A 23,884-nucleotide genomic window follows, 5' to 3' on the forward strand; every position below is an offset into this window, starting at 1 on the left:
CCTCTGTGTGTGGTGAAGGGTTCTTATTGCCTCATTGACAATAAAACCCTAGACCTGAGTTGGCCATGGTTTGTCGAAGGATCCAGTGGCACTGGGAACAACCTTACTCTTCTTGACTGCAGGCTGCCTTGATGATATCTCTGAGTGACAGCTCTGTGCAGAGTGGCTGGGTCCCTGGCTTCACCACCAGAGAAGCATTTCTACTGTTCTAGGGCCCACCGAAGGGCAGGTAGGTTCCCAAAACTGCCAGCTCCAGCCAGCCAAGTGCCCCAGGGAGATGGTCTGGCCAGAGGTATAGAAGCCTCGCTTACCCCTTATAAGCATTCAGGAAGCAGGCTAGGGAACCCCTTAGGCCACACTTCTGCCTGCTTCCTAAACTTCAGGGAAAGAGGACTATAGAAGTCCTCCTGCTTGCTTGGGTCACCTAGGTCTTAAATGTCATATTTACACACTCTGTCGGAGGCTCCAGAGTCCCCGCTCTCACCTTTTGAAGTCCTTAGCCCTACAGGCTCCCCAATCAGCTCCCAGCGGCAGGAGGAGGAAGCCCTGATTTATTTATTCAGTCCCCGGGGGAGGCAACACATGAAATATGCAGGCCAATCGGAACAGATCATCAGGATCCAGGAAGTGGCACCACAGGGACCCCACGGCGCCCACAGCCACACAACCCACCCCTCAGACTCAAATACCCGGCTGCATGTACTGTCCCATGGCACTGAAGTAAAATTCAACCTCCCACAAAGACCATAATCAGCATAATTTCTCCCAGGAGGTAATACCCAGAGGCTCCAGGAGCTTGCAAGTCTCTGCATTTAGTGCTTGAAAGCCATGGCTTAACTTCCCTATCCAGAGAGGAGAGACAGGCCTCACATCTGGCGCAGGGAGGGCTTGAAGTCATGTAGGGTAGCACCCAAGGAGCACCTGGCAGGGCTCCCCCGCTTCAGCTTCAGGGCACTCCTGCCCATGCTGATCAGAGCTGCCCACCATAGGCAGTACAAAGCCAAAGTTATTCCTACACCCTGGACTAAGGCAGTCCCGGACATCTTTGATGTCACAAGAGATGTCGCGCCAGGTCTCCAAGTAACATCGTGGCCTGTAGTCATTCAACTAATGTCAGGCACCTGCAATGGGCCAGCCCTGTGCTGGGAGCTGGAGATGCAAAGATGTAAAATGTACAGTGTGCTCTGATGAGGTGCTGTGTGCCTGTTGCCTCAGTTCTAGGAGGACTGCAAGTTTGGGGTCAGCCTTAGCTACATAATAAGAGCCTCTCTCAACACCAGTAATAAGGACAGCAACAAATAAAAACAGGATCTCCAAGGATTGGAGATAGAGCCTAGTGGTAGAGCCTTTGGCAAGCACAGGAAAGGCTCTGGGGCTGACCTCCACAATGACAATAATAAACAAACAATACATTTTATTTAGAAATCACAATCTGTGTACTTTCCCAGTTGCTGTGAGGTTCACAAGCTGGACATAGACCAAGGGTCTTGGTAGTGCCTTAACGAACAGGAAATGGTAGCTAACCCACGCAGAGAGGGAGCTTTTGCTCTGTCCTCAGGCAGTCTGCCTGTTCTCTTACTGCAGTGGATGCCTCCAGTTTCCATGGTGGCTCTTCCCTCCCTCCGCATCCCCAACCGAGTTTATTTTATCTTTTAACATAGTCTCACTAACTTGCGAGGCTGGCTTTGAACTTGTAAGTTTCCCAGGCTGGCCTTGGATGTGTGGTCCTCCTGCTTCTGCCTCCTTGGCAGCTGGGATTACAGGTATGTACGAGATGCCTGCCCCTTTCTGTTTTTCCATCCACTGGCCAGCTTGTCGGCCTGACATGTAGTCAATACTTCTAGCTTTAAAAGGCTATGATGATGATGATGATGATGATGATGTGTGTGTGCGCGCGCGCTCGTGCACGTGTGTGTGTGTAAGGGGGTCAAGGAACAATTGTTAGGAGTTAGTTCTTTCCAAATTCAGGTTGTCATTCCAACAATGGTAAGTGATTTTGCCCACTGAGACAGCTTGCTGCATGGCACGTCCAGGTTTTAAGCCCAGGCCTCTACCCTAAAATCATGCAGTAACTCTCTGGACACACACTGGGCCTTATAAACTAGCGCTCATGGACCAGGGCATCTGTGTACAGCCTGGAAAGAAGACTATTCCATCGGGGGTAGGGGCCATTACAGGATGACTTAGTTTATTCTTGTAGACTGCATGTGGGGAGGGAGAAGGGAGGAAAAAAAAAGAGGGAGGAGGAAGAGAAGAGCAGTGGGGAGGCAGGGAGGGAGGGAGGGAACGAGAGATATCGGGGAATGCCACAGGTGGGAGGGAAGGACATCAGCATCCCTGTGCTAGTGGAAATGGAAGCAATATAGTCACTGGGAAGGGAAATCAGGCAGTACATGCATGTTTAATATGCACACACTTCTGGACCCAACAGCCCACAGCAGACCCCAGTTGGACCCATAAGGAGATGTGTATAAGGACCTTATCACTCATGAGGAGACAAAGTTTGAGACAAGTTGCTGCCTGTCCCTGGGAGTGAATGTGGGATGGATGTTTCCATGGAGACAGTAGAGAGAAGTCCTGGCCTAGATGACCTCCCACCAAGGAACCAGAGGCGTGCTCAAAAAACAACATCAGGGAAAGCAAAGAGTCATACAACCCAGAGGCACTGAGGCAAATTCAAGATGTCCACACACAAAATGGCAACCCACATTTGGGGCAGACACGCAGACACAGAATTCTCACTAAGCAATGAGCACGCCGGTCATCCATTGGGAGAGTGGGCTTTGGAGATAAGCAAGGGTACTGGGGGAATGAAGAAGCTGGAAGGTCTTTTGTGCCAATGACATCAACGTCCCATTGAATGAGTAGTGTGAGGCAAGGCCACACTTCTGGTCATTGTTGAGAAATGGCCATGGGAGAAAGATACCCTTGACAGGCCCTTCTCCATGCCAGCCACTGAGCCAGCCACTCAGCAGTACCATGCCACTGAGTACTCAGTCACTATCAAAGCAGGGGACATGCTTACCTTTTATTTTTAAACAAACCCCAAAGTGAAATTTCAGAGTGATTAAGCTACACTGCCTGGCAAGCAATGATACTTTTCACATGAGGGGGATGAGCTCCCTGTTCCTAGAGGCATTCTAACGAAGGCATAGAGAGTCAGAGCTCCTGTAACACAGAGTCTGCCACTCTAAGAAGCACAATGTCTACTAAATAATCCTGTCTTCTGGGCCCCCTTACTTGAGGGGGTTCCCCCTGGATTGTGAGGGCTAGGAGGCCTTCAGGCTGTTCCCAACAAGCCCACCCTCACTAGTATCTTCCCTTCCTGCTGGTCCACAGTCCTGCTAGAGTGGGCTGGAGGTCAGGGGATGATGACTTACATGAGCCAATGTTTGAGTCTACTGAGGCAGCCTTTTAGACTGAGGCTCATGGAGGATGCTGCAGTGTGTCAGGAGACAGGAAAGGACATTAAAACTCAGCACCAGGAGTCTCTGATCAGGGCCAAACTGTCCATAAAGTTGTTTAGTAGGTTCTGGGAAGTGTCTTCCTGCCTTTATGGGTGCTGACATTTGGCCAGAGAGATTATGACGTCCCCAGGGCCAGGAACTGTGTCTTATTCAACTTGATGCTCCCCTGGAGGGCTCAGCAAAGCACCAGGCAGACACTGGGGAAGGGAGAAACTGTATCTGCATTTGTGTGCCCAGAAGCCCAGGCAGTGAATAGGGTGTGCATGGGGGTGGTGGTGGTGGAGGGGAGGAGCCTCCACCACTTGAGGTACATTCTGAATGACAATTATGGCATTAAGAGCCTCAAGACCCCATCCCTTCAGATCAGGTGTGCAGATGCCAGCCCCAGAGGCGGTCCTTTATATCTCAAGGAAGCCACCATCCGTCAGTCTCACAAACAGGCCTAATGAAGGCAGGCTGCCTGGAGCAGACGCTGAGCTTTCTATGAGAGCACCAAACAAGGTCTAATCATGCTCTGCTCGGCTTCCTCCCTGCTACAGATTCCCAGTGCTGTTTAGAAGAGGCAGTTATAGCGAATTTTTTTTTCTCTTAAAGGGGAAGATAAAGCTACTCTCCAAAATTTATCTCCATCCACTCAGGGCTCAAGAGAAGGCACAGTGGATGAGGGAGAGGCAGGGAACGGGTGGAATTGGAACTGGGCACATCCAGGGTGGGCACGGCTCTACAGGATAGTGACGCTGCTCCTGCCTCACTTGCCATCCAGGGTGCAGAGCTTATTGCCCACCAGAGAAGGGTAGATACACATAAGCCATGTGGAGGAGGATACAGTGATGGGGCATGGCCAGTGGGGCAGGGAAGGGACCGCAGCCAGTACAAGGACATGAGTGGGCAGTGTGGGCTGCTGAGGCTGGAGCTACTTTGGCCTCTGGGGATAAACATCAACATTTTTGGGGGTATATTTCTTCCAAAGTGAAGGATGCTGGGTATTTGTACCTATGCATTATCGTGGTTTGGGCTTGATCCCAGAAACGGAAGGATTAACTTCCCAGACCTACTGGTCCCACAGGGGAGGTGGTACCGTTCCTAGTGGGATGCTGCTTGACTTGATCTGGGCAGGACCACAAGCCTGGCCATGTGCCCTATGAATTCAGATATGCTAAACCCACAGTTGCTGGAGCTGATGTCTAAACTTAACATATAAAAAAGAGAAAGGCAGCAATATCAGCATGCAGTGCTGTGATCAAGTCATCTACATTTTACAAAATACTCAGCTTCAACGGAAGAATTTGAGAACTAGGAATGTGACAAAGGGATTTGGCTGTTATCCTTCAAAAAACAAGCATATTTGCTAGGATGCTTACTTTGTTCAACCAATGAAGAAGACTCAACAAATGGGAAAATAATTACATTTGCCTAAGATAACACCTTTTGTGCATACCAGAGAGCTGACATGCGTTTCAATTACCTGCCATGGGAAGACGAATGAGTAAAGTGCACTCATTGCATTAGGAGGAGGCAGCCTGAGAAACAGCTCTTCAGGTTGATCAGGAGCCTGGTGGGATTCTTCCAAATGAATCTGAAGAGTTTGCCTTAATTCTGGCTTTCCCTGGAACGACTCTGGGATCTGCTCAAAGCAAAGGCCCTCACTTCTTGTCAAAATGCCAAGAAGCAGCGCTCTTACAAATGGTCCCTCCAGTGGGGCGGGCTAACCACAAGCGTAATGACTGAGCCAAACAGAGGCAACTGTCCCTTGGAGTGTCCAGCTCTGATTCCCTTTATGCACCCAGCACTCTGACAAGTTACCACCCCTCTCTGAACTGTGTTTTCATGACACATTGAACATGGCTGGGGTGGCTCCTGAGCCCTATCTTGGACTTGCATCGTCGTCGTCGTCATCATCATCATCATCCTCATCGTCGTCATCATCATCATCATCCCACCAAATGGACTGGTGTAATGGTTGGACTTTAGGAGGGTTCTCCATCAAACTGTCTGCTTTGAAATGGTTGGAGGACCAATAGATGGGGAGTGGAAAGACATTGAGACCTAGGAAATGTTCTTGTAGGTACAGTGGCTATGTTGGAAAAAGTCCTCCAGAAGAAACGCACACTCCAAGTATTTATATATTGAAATAAGATAATGTCCCAGAGTGGCTTTACAATAGTTAGCAAAAGGTGGCTGTTGGTGAGCCAAGATAACATAAGACTGGCAAAATGTAGGAAATAGGTTATACTAGGTAATGGTGATCAAATCCTGAAATGATGCAGGCTTCTCAGCATATTGCTATTGATTTACCCTATTCCCTTTCCTAAAAGTCTAGGAGTCACATGGGGTGGGGTAGGCTTGGGGAGTGAGGCATTTGAGAAACAATTTTCTACATAGCTGTAACTCATGCACTCATGGGGAAGCGTTTCTTATTGACTCTTGTTTTATCTGGAATCTCATATCAGATTTCCATCTCTTCTTATGCCTTTTATTTGCAGAAACACAACATCCCTGAATATAAATGCCGTCAGCTGGAAAGAATAAGCATCAAAAAGCCTACCTTGAAATTGAGTAAATTTAATGGTTCCCATTCTCTCCCCGTTCCGGAACACAACTTGACCCTAAACACAAAACAAAACAAACAAACGAGAACAAAAGAGAAATGTCACATTAGCCCACTGAAATCTTTAATAGCACGATACGGTTATTAATATTGGAGAAAAATTGGCTCCCATTGAAGGCAGGCACCAAAGACAAACTCATTACTTGCACATTAGTTGTGACTTTATCTGCTTAATATGCGAGAGGAACAAAATCAATAAAGCTGAGATAGCATCGCCATTAGTGCAGTGATTATGAAATGCCCACGTGGCTTGTGTTATCAAGAGGCAAGGTCTTCTAGCAGAATGGCGGTAGAGGTGAGGTTTTTGATGGTTGGTCCTGTGCCCACTCAAGAAAGACATAGGGCTTCCATGAGACATATTGATGGAGGAGCATCAGGGTGCTGGAGGTTGGGGCTTTATTATTATTATTACATCAATCTGTCCACCTATCTATCTATTTGTGTGTGGTTTATTATTAAAAAAAGGACTGGGCTGGGCATGGTAGCACATGCCTTTATCTCAGCACTCAGGAGGCAGAGGCAGGCAGATCTCTGTGACTTTGAGGGCATCCTGATCTATAAAGTAGAGTTTCAGGATGTCTAGGGCTACACAGATAAACTGTCTCTGGAAAAAAAAAAGATGGAGAATGTTTTGGGACAATCATCCTGATGTGACGTCAGCCCCAATTATAACTGGGCTATGATGCAGCTCGAAATTAAGCGTCTCCAGCCAGCAAGACCTAACTGCAGTCACAGGCTGCTGAGCACCTCTCATTAGGGACTTTGGGGGCTAAAGATTGCTGTCATCTCCAGCATCTGCCTTGATGGCTCCCATATGCTTGGCTGTGTACACTAGGGAATTACAGAAGGCACGTTGGTTCTTTTTTCCCACTTGTGGTCCCTGCTAAAATTCTGCAATCATGCAAGGAAACTGATGAGAAGAAATTGGCACGTGGTCTGTCACTGCATCTTAACAACTAGCTTAGGTGGCATGGGGACAATGCCCACTTTACAGATCAAGAAACTGAGGCTGGGCTGGGGAGATGGCTCCGTGGGTAGGGTACTTGTCTTGTGAGGACCTAAGTTTGATTTCTCAGAACCTGTATAAAAAGCTGGGAGTGTCAGAGAACATCTGCAGTGCCTGTGCTATTGTATTCAAATGGGAGGTGAGAACGGAGAGTCCCTGGAGGTAACCCTGGCATCTGGCCTGGTACAGGAAGTCTTGAACAACAAAGAGATCCTATCTCAAACAAAGTGGAAGGTGAGGGCCAATAGCTGAGATTGTCCTTGAGCTTCCACACATGCATGCACATACACGCACACATGTGTGCGTGTGCACACATACACACACGTGCAAAATGGGCATGTAAAAGAAAGAAAGGGAGAAAAGCTATGTGCTGATCACAAGGTCATTGCAAATGAGGCTGGAGTCCAACCCCAGTTTCATTTTGTTTAGAAGTGCTACGGATCAAACACAGAACCTTGTGCACACTAGGTGAGTGTTCTACCACTGAGCTATTGTATTTTTCAGCATATAAGATGACTGGGCGTATAAGACGACCCCAACTTTTCTAGTTAAAATATAGTTTGGAATATACTTGCCATATAAGACTACCCCTCTCCCAACGCACACCCTGTGCAGCAGACGCAGGCATGTGTCTATTTGTAGGCTGGGCACAGCCAGCCAGGTGCTTTATTAAATGCCAGCAGATAGCCAGTGCCAGCCTACACTGTCCCTTTAAGGTGCGTTCCATACTCAACTGGAAGGCAGTCCTCCGAGGCGAATGGGTGGGTTCTGGTGGAGAGCCAATCCAAGCTCAGGTTCTCCTCGAGGTACAGGAAGATGTGTGCAGCTTGCTCCTCCCTGCTTCATATTCCCCGCACTCCCACAGAGTTAGGAATCAATCATGGCACCCACCCCCACCCCATGATATCCGCCAGGTATATGACACAAGGGAAAGCAAGGAGCATGTACACACTCGGCATATAAGAAAATCCCCAACTTTGGCATAGATTGTTCAGGGTTAAAAAGTCATCTTATATGGGAAAATATGGTGTGTCATTAAGACCCAGGCTACTTCACCAGAGTTGGTGAAATAGGAAGGAGGTTGTTTTCCAGGGTACCCTGTCTTCCTCTCACTGCAGTACGCTTGACTCGCCAGGGCAACTCCATACCCACTTCATTCTCAGGAGCAAGTCAGGAGCATCTTCCCTCAGGAGGAAATCCACGGGATGAGGCCCCATGGCTTTAAGAACAAAGAGGAGATCCCACAATGTGTCTTTGGAAACACCTTCCAAAGCCACTTTGACACCTTTTTGAAGTCCCGAAGGCAGCTGTTAGTAGTACCAGTTTGAAACTGAACACCCACCCAATTCTACATTCAGGTGGCGGTAAGCAATTCCCTGAAGTGTGAAAACACTTCAGCGGAAGGTGAGACAGGAGCTGGGATTTTATTTCTAGGGATGATTGGAAATCATAGAACACCTTCCAAAAGAATCATGTTTATGCAAATGGACCACTTCACCTGGGGGCTAAAGATGCAAACTACTCTCCACAAGGAGAAAATGAAAAGAATCTCCCCCAGCCTGACCCGCCCCCCAACCCCAATTCCAAGGGCAGAGGCCTAAACTCTTTAGCGATCTCTCATCAGGACCTGAAGAACTCCAAAGGCATCCAGGTCTGGAATGTGGTCTGTCCTGTAGATTCTTTGCTGGCTACATTAGAAAGTGCCTGGGAGGGTGTCTGTGGCCAGATGAAATGGAGGGGCAATCACTCTCCCTCTGCTTTTTAAAAATTTGTTACTTTTAAATTGTTTATACGGTGTGTGTGTGTGTGTGTGTGTGTGTGTGTGTGTGTGTGTGTGTACACGCACACTACCGCAGGTGCTCATAGAGGAGCTAGTGTTATAAGCCATTGTGAGCCTCCTTGGAACTGAACTCAGGTCCTCTGCAAGTGCTCTTGGCTTTGGACCTATTGTTTTAGTCTCCTCTTTTTCTTTTCTTGTCTTTCTTCTCTTTCTATTCCCTCCTTTCTCTCTTCCCCTCTCTCCTTCTTCCCTTCCTTTTTCTTTCTTTCTTTCCTTCCTGCCTTCATTTTTAAAAACAAAACACCCATTTTGAAGTAAGACTTGCTCTGTTCTGTGTTAGCAGCAATATCTAATTTTACTAGCAGGAACTCATGCCTCTCCTTAACGCCTCAGGAAGCACAGACATAGGAGAACGATGCCTGAATCTCACAAGCCATGTTCCATCTCCCCCCTAGGCAACATTCTGGGCATTATCTCTAAAATATAGCCCTTCCCCACATAGCTCCTGATACAACACTAGCACTCTGTGAGTGGCAGGAATCATTTTTATTTAAGTGATCCTAATAGCAGAGAGCTGAAATGAAAAGATCTGAGGTACCAGGAAGTTGCCAACTCTTGGGAAGAAAATTTCAACTTCTAAGTGACATTAGATGGCAAAGGGGTAAAACCAGGTGGCCCCCTCCCAGAAGGGTTACCTCCAAATAACTGTACCACCAACCTCATGGACCACCACTATGTGCTCTGTCTCCCAATGAGAGGAAATATTATCCCCAAACAGGGATGGTTTTTTATTGTGGTAGCCAGTGTTGATGACAGCAGTTGGTTGCTGACCGTCTGTCTGTACCAGAGAGGCCAGAGCTTAGTGAAATCCCTCTGAAGGAAACTGTGTCATGTGACTCAGTTTACTGAGTGACCTGTCCTTTACTGTTCCCTTCAGCATTGCCAACTACTCAGAGGGCTGTTGGCCCAGCTGAGGAAGGCCTCTCGCCCATGAGTAATCGTCAGGAAAGCCTCTTTAGAAGCTACACTCCATGGAACAAGACGACCAGCCCACCAACACAATATTTGACCTACCCTGCACCAAGTATTCTTTGTTTTAAATTGGGCCTCACTATGATGCTCAGGCAGGCCTCAAATTCTGGGTCTCAAGAGATCCTCCTGCCTCAGTCTCCTGATTGGCCAGCTATGTCTGCAGTGGTGCTTCACCATAGCCTGCCCAAGTACCACCTCACTCTAGGGAAGCTTTGAACCAATAAATGACTAAGAAATGCAGTCAGTGATGGAGCTGTGATGGAGACAATGGAAGAGAGGGTGGTCTAACCGTGGAGCTGGCCTTGCTCCTTTGAGTCCTTTCTGGCCTCTCCTCAGACGCTTTCCTGACTCACTTCCTCTTGGTGACACTTAGCTCCCTGTCTGCTTCCGGTCCCAACTCAAGACTTCCTGTTGTGAAGGGTCTTGAGCAGGAAGAGGAGGAGGTAAGAGATTCTGAGAGAAGTCCTAGTGCCCACCAGCCTCTCTAGCTTATTGTGGTGGATCACTGCAGTCAATGACATGGGAGAGGGAGGAGGAAGATGGAAAACTTGGAGCCATGAGAGGAGAGGAGCCTTCATCCTGGGATGCAGCTGCCTTTTCTCTCTAGTGAAACTGGAGTTCCAGCGAAGTTAGCCACTGCTTAAGGCCTTCCCCCTTTCCCAGAAGCAAACCTGTGCTTCCCTCGGACTCTCACTAGAAGCCCCATTTTCAGGGACAGGCAAGTACTAACCCTCTCGTGTGAACCTGTCAGGTTATTATTCTGTCTCTGCCAGCTCCAGAGCCACCTCACTCATCTCACTATGAACAAGAGAGAAAAGGAAATAAAATATGTTTCTTAGCAACCTTTTGAGATGTAGTTCAAGAGTCACCAGAACGGTTTATAGAATTATTGCTAAGGCAATTACTTCTGTCCTTTGGGGGTGTCCGTTGCCCACGCGTGGATATGTATTGCTCTCTGTAGCTCTCACTTGAGGAGCGGGTGTCCATGCCCTCAGGCATATCTTGTGTTCCTTCCTTTCTTCTTTCTCATGCCCATGTTTAAGTCTTGTGTTTAAAGTGTCTCAACTTAAAATTCTCTTCTGCACCAAAGCCACCAGTCTCAGCTTGGCCCACACGAAGTTTCCCAGAAGATTAGGGGGAACTCCTGGGGCTGCTGAGGGCAACAGTGTGGCACTGTGTCTCTGCCTCCTTGCTGGGAACAGTAGGTGGCCCTACTTTCTAAAACTCCAGAATTGTGCTCCTCATTCAGAAAGCATTTTTGTATATACATGTCACAGCTCTCCTTGAGCCGAGCCCGTCTGGGGCTGTTGCATCATTGGGGACCAATCCATGTGAGAAATTAGATTCCCAAGGCAGCGGGATTTGGTAGCTGTGACCTGGGCAGTGTTCATAGTTCAGTCACTCTTCCATATTTTCTCCTCTGTGTTGCGGGGGGTGGGGAGGGGGTGGGGCTTCAGGCCTCCAAGTCATGTACATTTCCCAGAATCCCCTGCTAGCCGGTACTATTTACGTCTTGCTAATAGGAAGCGTTCATGGGGGGATGTTCATATTGGGGAAAAATTTCACCCCATCCCTACCCTGGTTTGGGGCACAGCAGTAAAAACTACAAGTGATTGAAGATGTAGTGTGGTCAAGTGGTACCCAGCTGCCTGCTCAGGGCCCAGAGAGGTGCAGTCTCCAAAGTAGCAGATCTGGCAAGGCTAGAGGCAGCATCCGTAGGGTCCAGCATGCTTGGACATCGCCTCCTTTTTTCTTTTTTCTTTTTCTTTCTTTCTTTCTTTTTCTGTTTTTCTTTTTTTGGAGACAGGGTTTCTCTGTGTAGCCTTGACTGTCCTGAACTCACTTTGTAGACCAGGCTGGCCTCGAACTCACAGGAATCCACCTGCCTCTGCCTCCCGAGTGTTGGGATTAAAGGCGTGCGCCACTACTGCCTGGCTCAGACATCACCTCCTTATTTGACTTGTATTCCAAACCTGCATTTTGGTCACTTTTAGAAACCCTTTAACAGTTAGACACCACGGTGATCAGCATCCTATGAAGAAGGTAGGACTCTCTGGCTTTGTAGAGGCAGTAGCAGCCCCGCCTTCCTTCCTGTCCCTCCATATCCAGGGGTCTGGAAATGTTTGCAACATGCCATGCCAGGGACAACTCTTCTTGTTCCGACCCTCTCAAGGAAGCCACGGACTGACACGGACCTAACTTGTTTCGATAAGGATCTCTATGGAACAGAAGTGGAAATAAAATATGGAGGAAAGTCCCCAGATGGAGAAGAGTTAAGGGTTCGCTTTCCCCTGCGAGAGATACTGTGCAAGGAAGCACAGAAGGCCATAAGCCTTAGGGGCAGGAGGACAGCCAATAAGGACACAGTGTAATGACACATACGCATGAAGAAGCCATGGCGGAACCCATTACTTTGTATGCTAACCTCAAAAACTAATTTAAAAACGCTATGGTTAAAAGAAGAATTTAAAAAAGGCAGCCTGCTTCACGACGGTCAATCTCAACTGACACTGCAGTGTGTGGGCTACACGTGGGGGTAGGGGAACGTGGAGGGGTGTGTGTGTGTGGGCGGAACTCAAGCTTTAGGATTGGCCAGACAAGAGAAGCTAGCACCATCAGCGTGAGTGGGGACTGTCAAACTGTCTCTGAGCCTCGGCCTTCTATCTGAAAGAACAATTCCTACCTCTCAGGACAGTGTGGGAGGATGAAAGAAGAGACTTAGGAAAGGACACTGCACTAGGCCCAGAAGGACCTTTAATAAGTAATCGACAGCAGCTGTTGTTACTCTAGTCCCAGGTCCAAGTCTTAGGGCAGGGACAGGAGTGAGGTGTGGGTGGGTGTGGGCTTGGGCATGGATGTGGGACAGGCATGGCTGTGGATTCGGGTGAGGTTGGGGTGTATGCTGCAGGCTCTAGGGGGTCTCCTCTTAGTATCTGCTTTCAGAGTTCATCTCCAACGGTTCACTACTGGATGGAGAAAATACACAATAGCGACTTACGGGTCAAGACCTAGACTGGGGCTTCTTCTTTTCTTTTGTTGTTTCAGCTTCAGCTTCTCAGCAGAGGATGGGCTGGCCTGCCCAGGATTGGCATCCGGCCTGGGAGGCCAGAAGGTGGCAGCTTCTGTGAGGCCGACAAGGCAGCACTTGGCTGAAGTTGGTCACTACTCAGAGAAGAGACCCCTGAGTACAGCCTGAGGGCTTTGGCCCCCTGGGTGCTGTACAGTGTCGAGCTCTGTGGTTCCCAGAGCATGCTGGGAAATGTTTCATCCTGAATGTGGTTTTGGAGTGCCCGTTTGCCTCTGGGCAGTCATGCTTGCCGTGGGAGAGGAAACATGCTTATGCATCTCAGGGTTTCATTTTTGCCACTGTGTGTGTTGGTGGTGGAGGTGGTGGTGGTGGTGGTGGTGGTAGTGGTGTGTGTGTGTGTGTGTGTGTGTGTGTGTATGCACACTGCCTTGTGCTTGTGCTTTAGTGCACACATCTGTGCATGCATATGCATCTATATGTGCATGCATGTAAATATATGTGTGTGCATGTGTTTTTATGTCCATGTGCATATCTGTCTATATAAAATCTGCACAGAGATGAGGAATTCCTTTTTTATTTTAATTTTTAAACCATTAAAGTGTATGTGCATGTGCCTGCTTGCTTGCACATGCACCACACGTATGCAGGTGCTGGTGGAGGCCAGAAGAGGGTATTGGAGTCTCTGAAACTGAAATTATATGTGGCTGTGAGCTTCCTAATGCCAGTGCTTGTGTTGGGAACCAAACCCAGGTCCTCTGTAAGAGCAGCAATTGCTCTTAACTGTTTACCCGTGTCTCCAGACCTCCAGGTAGGTGGATGTCTAAACAGCTGAAAGCTGAGGAGTCGGGGGCCCTGCCTGGCTTGCTGGAGGGGCGAGTAGTTGTTGCAGGCCGAGTGGACAATCATGCCTACACTGACAGACCCTTCACCTGGGGCAGCACCGGTCTCAAAGGAACAACACAATATTGTTATCGGGGCTATGATACTGCAGGGCAGGTCCCCACACATGCTGAGCCGAGCTCGGCGCCACGCAGGCTTGAAGGAGAAGGTATCCTCTGTCCTTACAGGGACAGTGGGACTTAAAACAGAGGGAAAGATCAAATAATTGGGTTTGTCTACCCTGTGTTCTGTAAAGGTGGAAAAAAAGGCCTTTTTTCCCCCTGCATGTCTCCTTGGGCTATCAGAGAGGCCATAGTTTGCCTTTTATTTAAAATATTTTTCTTACACTGATGATTCTTTTGATAGGTCCAAGCCGTCAGATGTGCAATGTGCCCATACACGTGAGGTAGGTATGTGGAAAGTCAGAAGAAGGTGGACTGCTGCTCTCTGTGATGTTAAGATGGAGTAAAAGCCCAGGGAGCAACTTCCCAAAAGCAATTGGACACAGCAGAAGGAAGTGGAGGCCCAGGGAGGCTGGTGGGTGGTCCACGAGAGGAGACCAGCTCCCACCCTCTCGTTCAGTTGGTATGAAAGCACAGTCAGGGTTTTGGGAACAGCAAGTATCAGACATGCACAGAATGTGCACAGAATAGAGCGACAGTGAAGAATGACCTTTGACATGGGCACAGGCAACACCATGAAACAGATCAATCAACAAGCTATGCTGGGCGGCGGTGATGAGTCTGGCACATGCCAGCCAGGCACTGGCATGAAGAGTGAGCAAAATCCAGTCCTGGTCTACATGGAGCTTGCCATCTACTGGGAAAGATAAATAATTACAAAGGCACATGGGAAATGCCTAGAATTACTAATAAATAACACGAAGGGGAAAAAAAAAATAAGTTGCTGTGAAAGAAAATAAGAGCCTAATTTAGACTAGGTGGACCTAGGATGGTCTTCTAGGCGGAGGTGGTTTTTGTGCTGAGAGATGAAGCTGTGACAGGTGAGCTTAAAGGATGGGGAGAGTACTGTGGGAAGACGGAGTCAGAAGCGTGTTCGAAGGCCGCGGGGAAGGAAGCACCAAACAAGGACGTTAGAGCAGAAGAGGGTGACTGAAGAGGAGATGAACAAACAACATCACAGTTGACACAGGTAGAGAGAGTGGGACAGGTGAGGTGTGTGGGGACAGGTGAGGTGTGTGGGGACAGGTGAGGTGTGTGGGGACAGGTGAGGTGTGTGGGGACAGGTGAGGTGTGTGGGGGACAGGTGAGGTGTGTGGGAACAGGTGAGGTAGTGGGGACAGGTGAGGTGTGTGGGGACAGGTGAGGTAGTGGGGACAGGTGAGGTGTGTGGGGACAGGTGAAGTGAGTGGGGACAGGTGAGGTGAGTGGGACAGGTAAGGAAGGCTGTCAAGGGCTTATAGAACTTTCCAGAACCTGTTGAGGATGCTGGGCTTCTGTGTGGCTATGTCCTTGGGATTGGATGGCTCCCTCCTGGAGGGGAAGGGTGAGGCTTATAGGACTCAGTTCAAACTGGAGACTCAAGGCTTAAGAAGCTATAGCCTTCACAAGACCCTTTTCCAGGGCTTGAGCAGGAGAGCTTCTGGAGAGTAGCGACTCCCAGGGGGGGCTGCTTGCAGTCGTGGAGAGAGCTTTTGTGAGTGTCATCCAAGCAGGGCTAGCTTTCAGCGATACAGCAATAGGGTGCCTTTGTATTACCCGATATGCCACCCCAGTAAATGCAGTTTCAGTAAGCTAAACTTGGGAAGAATCCTTTCTTCTGTCCGTTGCTGGTGTTCTGTGTGGGGTGAACAGACATTTGTCCATCTCCCCAAGAGAAGTCATATAACATGACCTTGATTTCGAGTGCAGGGGGAGTCATAGATGGATTTTAATCGGGAGATAACTTAATCATCATTATCCAAACTTGAATGTTGCGAACGTAAGACAATGTTAGAAAAAGTGACATTCCGTTTGCTTGCACCAGACTCCCATTCGCTGGCCGCCAGTTCCATTTGCCTTTCCTTCCAGTCACACGCTGGACAAGTTTTCCAGTCCTCCTGCTGGTCACGTCAGGGCTCCTGACCATCTAGCCAGTGGTATGCGGGTAAGTGTGACATCCACCGTTCCACCTGCCAGAGTCTTGGGAGCTAGCAGGCCCACACCAGGAGACGGAAGAGGCTGGGCTGGTTCTTGAGCCTGTGAGAGGGCTGGGCACCAGCTGCTCTGCACTGTACCCTGCCCTTTCACCACTTTACTTTTCTCACTCGGTAGCCAAATGTGACAGGAAACTGCTTCAAGAGGAAGGGCTTACTTGGCCTCACTTTTATTTTCGTGTTACTCTTTCTTTCTCTCTCTTTTCTTTATTCCTCTCTTCCTCCATTTCTTGTTTGTTTTTTTTGTGATAGGGTCTCACTTTGTAGCCCTGGCCAACCGGAACTCACTGTATAGACCATGATGACCTTGACTCACAGGGATCTGCTTGTGTCTACCACCATTCCTGGTTGGATCTCTGTCTCTGTCTCTGTGTCTCTGTCTGTCTCTCTGTGTCTGTCTGTCTGTCTGTCTGTCTGTCTGTCTGTCTGTCTGTCTGTGTGTCTGTTGTACATCTCCTCTATCTGGTGATACCGGGAATTGAACATAGAGTCCCACGCACACCAGGCAAGCGCTCTACTACTGAGCCACATCCCTGGGCCTGGCTGGCTCACGGTTGAGGATGTGATCCGTCACAGGCAGGAAGCTGCGATGGCTGGAGTGTGAGGTTGCTTGCTTACATCTGGGCTGGCGTCATCAGGACACAGAGATTGGGCCGAGATCCCACATCCTTTTGGAATCCACTTCTTCTAGCTAGACACCCACCTCTCAAATGTTCCAAAGCCCCCCAAGACAATCCCACCAGCGCTGGAGACAATGCATTCAAACACATGAGCCAGGGGGCACATTTTATAGTCAAACTCTTCACAAAGGTTCTGGGGAAGCTTTGTTACAGCAGCTGGCATTGTGTACCCTACTCAAGAATGACAGGAGCAAAGAAAAGGATGAAAAGTCTTCTACAGAATGTTCCGTCCATAGGAAGTTTATCCCTCTCCGCAAGGAGAAATGCTAAACACTAGGTGGCTATGTTTGTTTTCGTCTTTTTACTTTTCAACTCATTCTGATAGTCTCTAATATGCAAGCATTATTTTACTAACAAGAAAAGTTTACTTAAAAGTTTCTTTGAAATGCTATTATAAGGAGACATCCTTTTCCAGGCAAAAAATAGCAACATCATCGCCAGCAGATTAATTCTCCCTCTTGAAATACATTAGTTCTCACCAACAGCTTTGAGTTTTCCTGTACAAGAGCCAGAGGTCTGTGTGAACATAAACACATTTTCTCTCTTCATCTCGTGACAAAAAGAGGCAGGAGCAAGCAGTGAGAAGGCACATAGTCAAGCTGGTCCCACTGTGTCCTGAAGCACCAAGTCCCTGCTCATCTGCCCTCAGGTTTCCTTCTAAAACATCCAGAGCCTGTAATACTACCATGCACAGAAACAGTTTCATGCTATTTTGCATTCTGCTGAGACAGCTATGTAAGACACCTGACCTCTCTTGTTCACCTTACCAGCCACAGTGGGATGGAGTGTCTGCCATCTTTCCATTTTCCAGGTGAGGAGACAGAGGGGCTGAGAGGGCAGGGGTTTGTCTCAGGTCACATGGCCAGACAGGAGGGGTTGGAGCCTTTGTCCCAATCGCCACTTCAAAGTCATGCCCTTGACATTAATCCAGCTCCGCCTCCACTTTGCAGGACCCAGATATTGGTCTGAACCCGGGCCTTTTGCTTTTCAGACAACAGAGTGATTGTTTTCTAGCTTGGGAAGGTGGAGAGATGGTGTCACCATGCTTTGGTGGCATAGTTGGCATGGAGGACCTGGTTGCAGTGGCAGGTGGCATCACTCCCTCTTTGGCTCCAAGTGGGTGGGATACAAAACCATTAGGCCAAAGGCCTCCTCCCAGATGCCCAGTCTGCTTTCCTGGTTATCTGCAGCTGTAAGCAGCCCCACAGTGAGGAGCAGTTAATTTTTTGCATTCCTGTAGGTTCTATTTTTGTTAAATAGATCAGTCTCTCCACCAGGAAAATCAAATTGCTGACCAGTTAACCCCAAAGTCCAAGACAAGCAATTTGCAATCTGTTTGCATATTTGTCCACCAGGGTGGGCTGCAGACTGGCCTGGGGGTGGGGGGCGGGTCAGGCAGGACTCCAAGTAGGCATCTGGTACAGCAGCCATGAGGAGGTTAAGGGAGGGGCTTGGCTACAGGAAGGACCTGGCAAGGGTTGGGGTGCATAGACTGGAGAAATAGGAAGAGGAGGGGGGTGTTTAAGAAGTTGTAACTAAGGGGAAGATGACCCAGAAAAGGGCCAACTCAGCCCTCAGTGACTTGGGTTGTTGTCGCCCCAGAGTGTAAGGAAATAGTTTACATGTTCTGAAAGCCAGGTCCAGGGTTTCTCATAGTAAGGGAGCAAACTGGGAAGGCTTCACTGTGGGAAGAAGTCTTGTGTGGTCTCCTGTGGATAGGGAGCCCCCTCATGGCACCTGGCAGGCAGAAGCAAAGGGAGGGGGGGGGGGTGGGGGAGGCGGTTACTGTGGGAGACAACAGGGGACCAAGGACATGGAAAGGTGGAAAAAGAGGGAACTTTGAGATTGCTGAGGAGTTCAACTGTGTCATTTCCCTGAGACCCTCCCCAACCCTGAGTCCTTGCAAGAGAAGCCAGCCTTTGGGCTGCTGGGCTTTTCGTGGTGGGCAAGGGGCTGCATGTCCTGCTTGGATTCATAGAGGCCAGTGTTGAGGCAACCAGGAGGGCCCACGCCACCTTCTAGCTCTGAATACACTTGGCACATGTGGGGCCGTTCATGGGTGAGTCCCATCTCTAGTGTGAAAGATGCTAGCTATGGGTGCCTCCAAAGCCAGGGGTGGGACTTCCCAACAGCCTTTCCATGGTCCCAATGGTGACCTCACACTGTACATACGATGTAGAGGGGGCAGGAGAGATTGCAAATCATGGTGACGTTCTGGTTTGGCAGGCCCAGTGGCCTGAGGTTAGGTTGAAGGAAAACATGAGCAGACAAGGAAGGCTCTCAAGCTTTTGATGCTGGGCAAGGGCCAGGCAGATCCACAAGAGGGTCCCAGCCCGGCACGCTTGTTTCCTTACTCTGGATATGGGAAGCCTTGGTGGGCTCCACGTGGCAGCTCCCTCTATTCTTTCATCCCCCAGTCTTGTGATCCCCTCAAGCCTGTTGGAGCTTGTCCTCATCAGAATGTAGCCCTGTGGTCTGGTCTGACTGAGCTTTGCTAGGATGGCCTGGCTAGCTTCTATAGCTGGTAGGAAGGGCAAAGACCTACGGGCTCTAGAGGAGGGAGTGGCAGGATTCCTGCATTTGGTGCAGACCTACTACGTTAGATCTAGCCAAGGCTGAGCAATTGCCCCGGGTTAGCTCTACCATCAGGGGCTTCCAGTTGGGGTGTGGAGGAAAGCTCCTAGTCAGCTAACCACAGTGCATTGGCAGGATGCCCTGACTGGCAGATAGCCTGGGATGCCAGCATCTATCCAAGACTTGGGTCAGAGAAGGCTTCAGGAGAGAGAGCAGGAGAGCAAGAGCGAGAGTAAGAGCAAGAGGGAGTGAGTGAGAGAGAGAGAGAGAGAAAGAGAGAGAGAGAGAGAGAGAGAGAGAGAGAGAGAGAGAGAGACAGACAGACAGACAGACAGACAGACAGACAGACAGACAGAGACAGAGACAGAGAGACAGACAGAGGCAGAGTCAGAGAGAGATTAAAACTCCAAGCAGTAAAAGCTTGCATCCAACCATCTCTAACAGTAGAGGGCTTGCTGTACACAGAGAGAGAGAATCCTAAGTGAGCCAGGAACAGCGGCTAGCTGGCTAAAGGGAGGCTGGGGGTTGGTAAGCCAAAACCAGGAAGAGGAACAACATATGTGAAGGCCCTGGGGTGAGAAAGCAGAGCATACTGTAAGCAGCAGAAATTGCAGGAGAAAGGATGTGAGAGTTTCCTTTCCAAAGCACAAATCATGAGGTGAAAGATGAATCAATATTGAGCCCTGTGAACAGGCAACAGGATGGAAGATGATTCTGTGAATGTCTGAAATCCCCTTGGTGTTAATATCCAGGTTATCCTAGGGATCCCTGAAACAACCATGCAAAAGCAGACAGGCAGAGAAGGCTGGGAACAGGCAGAGACAACAAAGTCAGAAGGGACCGGAAGGAGGCCACAGCACGCGGAACAAGAGCTCCTTATGTGGAAGTGGTAGCTCTATGTAGCTATCAAGTGCACCCATTAGGAACAGACAGTCAGTCCAGGTGCTGGTGGGGACATAAAGGCCTAGGGACCTCATCATTTCTGGTGGAGTGTCCTAGGAGCAGCCATCTGGAATCTGGACAGTATCCCGCACTCACCAGAATGTCACTTCTGCACCCAGTCCTAAGAGATTCTCACTAGGGGACATTTGAAAAGCTGCCCACTGGCTCTCTCTCTCTCTCTCTCTCTCTCTCTCTCTCTCTCTCTCTCTCTCTCTCTCTCTCTCTCTCTCTCTCTCTCTCTCCCTCAGAGATCTGCCCTAACAAACAATACTACTTCATTGCTAGAAATAACATCTGATGATTCACTTTTCAGACCTGCCTGGAAACAGCTTAGGTCCAGCTACAGATGAACAGAAAACCTTAGACCCCTGCGAGTGCCTGAGGGTCTAGCAGTGACCCCACCCAAGACTGCTAAGATCCTAGCCGCCCAAACCAGAAGTTTAAAGCAGAAAAATAGAAAACTATGAACAGGCGAGCTTGCCTGTAAACTTAGGCAAACATCTGTCTCCTCCCCATCCAGAGGCAGTCAGTCCTTTGTCCCTCCGGAGCTACTATCCCATCACCCTTTTGTTCCTTTATCCCATCTCCTTCATCCTCTATCTCCTGTCTTTGTTTCTTATTCCCTGCTCTTTGTCACTCTGGTGCAAAAAACAAAACAAAACAAAACAAACAACAAACAAACAAACAAACAAACTCCTTTGTATTGAGAACTTGGCCTTGGTGTGTCATGTGCCAATACTCATCCTTTTAGCGAGACTTGCTGGTCTTGGGTCATCACACTGATAGAATCTGTACCTGTTGTAACAGACATTAATTGTTGTTGCTGGGCAACCCTGTGGGTGCTACGACTACTTGGTGATAAGTGAGATTGTGTCAGCTAGGACCTGTGATGGCTCTTATTATGAATGGTGGTGCCCAAGGCCCATCTGGGGGCACGCTGACATAGTCCCCTCCACAGTGAGTGGGGTCAGCCTATGTGAATAAGTAGGGTACTAAAAACATGACAGTGTGTGGTGCACAGGCACAGACCATGAAGGGACCCCGTAGCTGGGGTTGCTCTAAGAAACAGGAGCAGCCACCGTGCCATGAGGACACCCAAGAAGTCTATGGCAAGGAACTGAGTCCTCCTGCCAAGAGCCAGAGCCAGCTTGCCAGCCGTGGGAGAGGGTGTCTTGGAACTGTATCTCAAGACTTTCCAGGTCTCAGGAGGATCACCGTCCCAGGTGATGTCCCATCTGCCTTGTAGAAGAGCCCTCATTCCAGAACCTTCTAGGTGAGTCACTCCTGAATCCCAGACCCACAGATACTGTGAGTACAAAAAGGGCTTTGTAGCTTTAAGCCATGGCAGGAAATGGAATTCACCCTGGATGGCTCAAAGGAAGAGATTATTAAAGGCTCTTAAGGGGTGTGGAGCTGAATCACAGGGCACAGGGGAAGGTGGTATGCCAGGCACAGACTGGCAATAGCTGGAGCCGTTTCCGTACTTTAGAATCCAAAGGGAAAAGAAATAGTGTCACCAGGGCCTTCTATATGTGGGGAGAACCCACAGTCACTGCAACCAGCCACAGCCACAGTGACATAGATATTATAGGAGGCTCCAAACAGAGAGAGGCTGAGCTACATCCCAGCCTGTCTCTTTCCTCTTAGCTGCTGGTTTCCTGCCTGCCTCTCCACTGGAAAAACCCAACATAAAGCTAGAAGACAGTGGATATGAGTGATACTACCTACTGGGTCCACTCTCTGGGGCTCAATGCAGAGAACGGGTTAACAGCAGATCCATGGAATGAGAGAGTTGAAAAGTCAACACAAATCCATGTGGCCAAAACTCTATGATGCTGGCTCCATGCAAAGATGGGTCTAATGACTTGGCTTGGTAGCTATGCACATGACTGAAGCCAGCCAATCAAAGCTAAGGGGGCTTGCAAGTGGACATATGAATGTTATTGGGTTTTTCTGGATATGGTGTCCAAGCAACAGCTTGGAGGCTGAGGAGGGAGCTGGCCTAGGACAACACCGACCTAAAGGTGGAAGGATGGGCAAGCCTCATCTTGAACTGCTAGTGATCTTTGGTTAAGTGTGGGTCCTATTACTTGCATCAGAGGAGTTGAGTGGCAGCTTCCTGGACTAAGCTGATGGGGACCATTAATTCTATACCACTGAAGAAGAAATTGAGCTTTCCAGTTCATTTGAGTTTATAGCTACCTGACCCAGGGCTTCTAGTACATCTTGTTGTTCCCACTATACGGTGTTAAAAGTTCCCTCACAGGGGCCTTGTGCCTACGTGCTTTACCTTGGGAGCAGTCTTGACATGACACCCAGTTATCCGCTTTAGCTGGATGAGCAAGCAAGGCCTGGCAGTTAGAAAGTGTTTCCAGGTCACATCTCTTACAGATGGTCCTGAGACTAAAGGGACCTGGGCCCTTTCTCAGTCCAGACAGCCTAGATCATCTTTGTGCTATTTATCTCTGCCTCCTGTCTGATCTTTATTAAACTAATGCTCCTCCGAGGGTCAGATAAGAGTTGTGAGTGGGCAGGGATAGTCAAACAGTTCACCTGCTAAGGGCAGGCCACACCTCGGATGTGAGAACAAAGCAGGGAGTGTTTCAGCACGGTGGAGAAGATGTCCTCTCCTGGGTCGGTTGAGCCCTTTTCTGTGGCTCACCAGGTTGGGTGCTGTCTAGACTTCCATGATGTAGTCCCTAATTTCTCTCCCCTTGGCTAATGTGTGTGAGTTACACTGAGCCTCTTGAGGTTCTCAGAGACCTTGGAGGGTTTTTTTTTAATCTACTTGCTCATTCTTTATTGGATGTCAGGCTCTCACAGAATTCCAGACTGGGAGTTAAAGGTACTTGCTAAGCTTGAGAACATGAGTTTGGAACCTAGCACCCACGTGCAATGCTCACTCCTGTGATGGTGGAGACAGGATAATCTGGGGTTTGTAGGCCGCCGGCCTAGCTCCTGGTGAAATGAGAGATTCTGGATCAAGGGCATAAAGTGGGGAGTGACAGAGCAGACACCTGCCTTTCTCTTCTGATCTTAGTACATAACACACACACACACACACACACACACACACACACACACACACACACACACACAAACATACACACTGAAAATTAAAAAGAAAAGACTTAAATATCCCTTTACATATTTTTAAGCTTCTGGGCACAGTTATTTATAAGTCTGACCCTTTGAGCCTTGCCCTTAAGTTTTCTTAGGGAGGGCCTGGGCCGTCCTCAATCTGGAGTTAATTCCCCCACTATGGAGGTGAGTCCCCTTGGCCTTCTTCTTATGCATCATGATGGGTTTCTTGCCTAGCCTGGCCCTGTCTGAGTCCTAGGAGGATCCTTAACCTGTTTCTTTCCCTGGATTCAGGCAGCATCTTTACGACACTGTGTGCTGACAGTGATTGAGCCGAGGACACAGGTGACTGTGGAAACATCTCCATGCACTGCCTACAAACCCTGGGATTTTCATCTTTGTCTCTTCAGCTCCATGTCCCTGCCAGGCTGGACTCCTGTTTGGCCTGGAAAGCCTCTGGGCTCTCATCCGGGCCCAGTCACCTGAGTCACCTCCCTTGTACCTCCTGTCAGGAGTTTGCAGGGCAATATCTGTATACCTGTCTTCCTTTGCTCTTCATAGGTTCTCTTAGCGAGAGAGCCTTGCCGGTCCTGTCACCCCTTCTTGACCGGAAGTGGAAGTGGCTCCTCCCACCCTCGACAAGCTGTGGGAA

At 49.0% G+C, this 23,884-nt stretch overlaps 1 protein-coding gene across 1 annotated transcript in view; it reads right to left on the reverse strand.

The window, feature by feature from the left end:
• The window catches only part of Gabbr2 (gamma-aminobutyric acid type B receptor subunit 2), a 330,548-nt gene that overhangs the window by 76,885 nt on the left and 229,779 nt on the right, over positions 1-23,884 (reverse strand). The window contains exon 8 of the mRNA XM_051161797.1: positions 6,013-6,073. Coding sequence (XP_051017754.1) covers positions 6,013-6,073 — 61 coding nt within the window. The remainder of the gene's footprint in view (positions 1-6,012; positions 6,074-23,884) is intronic.

Source organism: Acomys russatus, chromosome 2 (genome assembly GCF_903995435.1).
Source record: "Acomys russatus chromosome 2, mAcoRus1.1, whole genome shotgun sequence".
Taxonomy (NCBI): domain Eukaryota; kingdom Metazoa; phylum Chordata; class Mammalia; order Rodentia; family Muridae; genus Acomys; species Acomys russatus.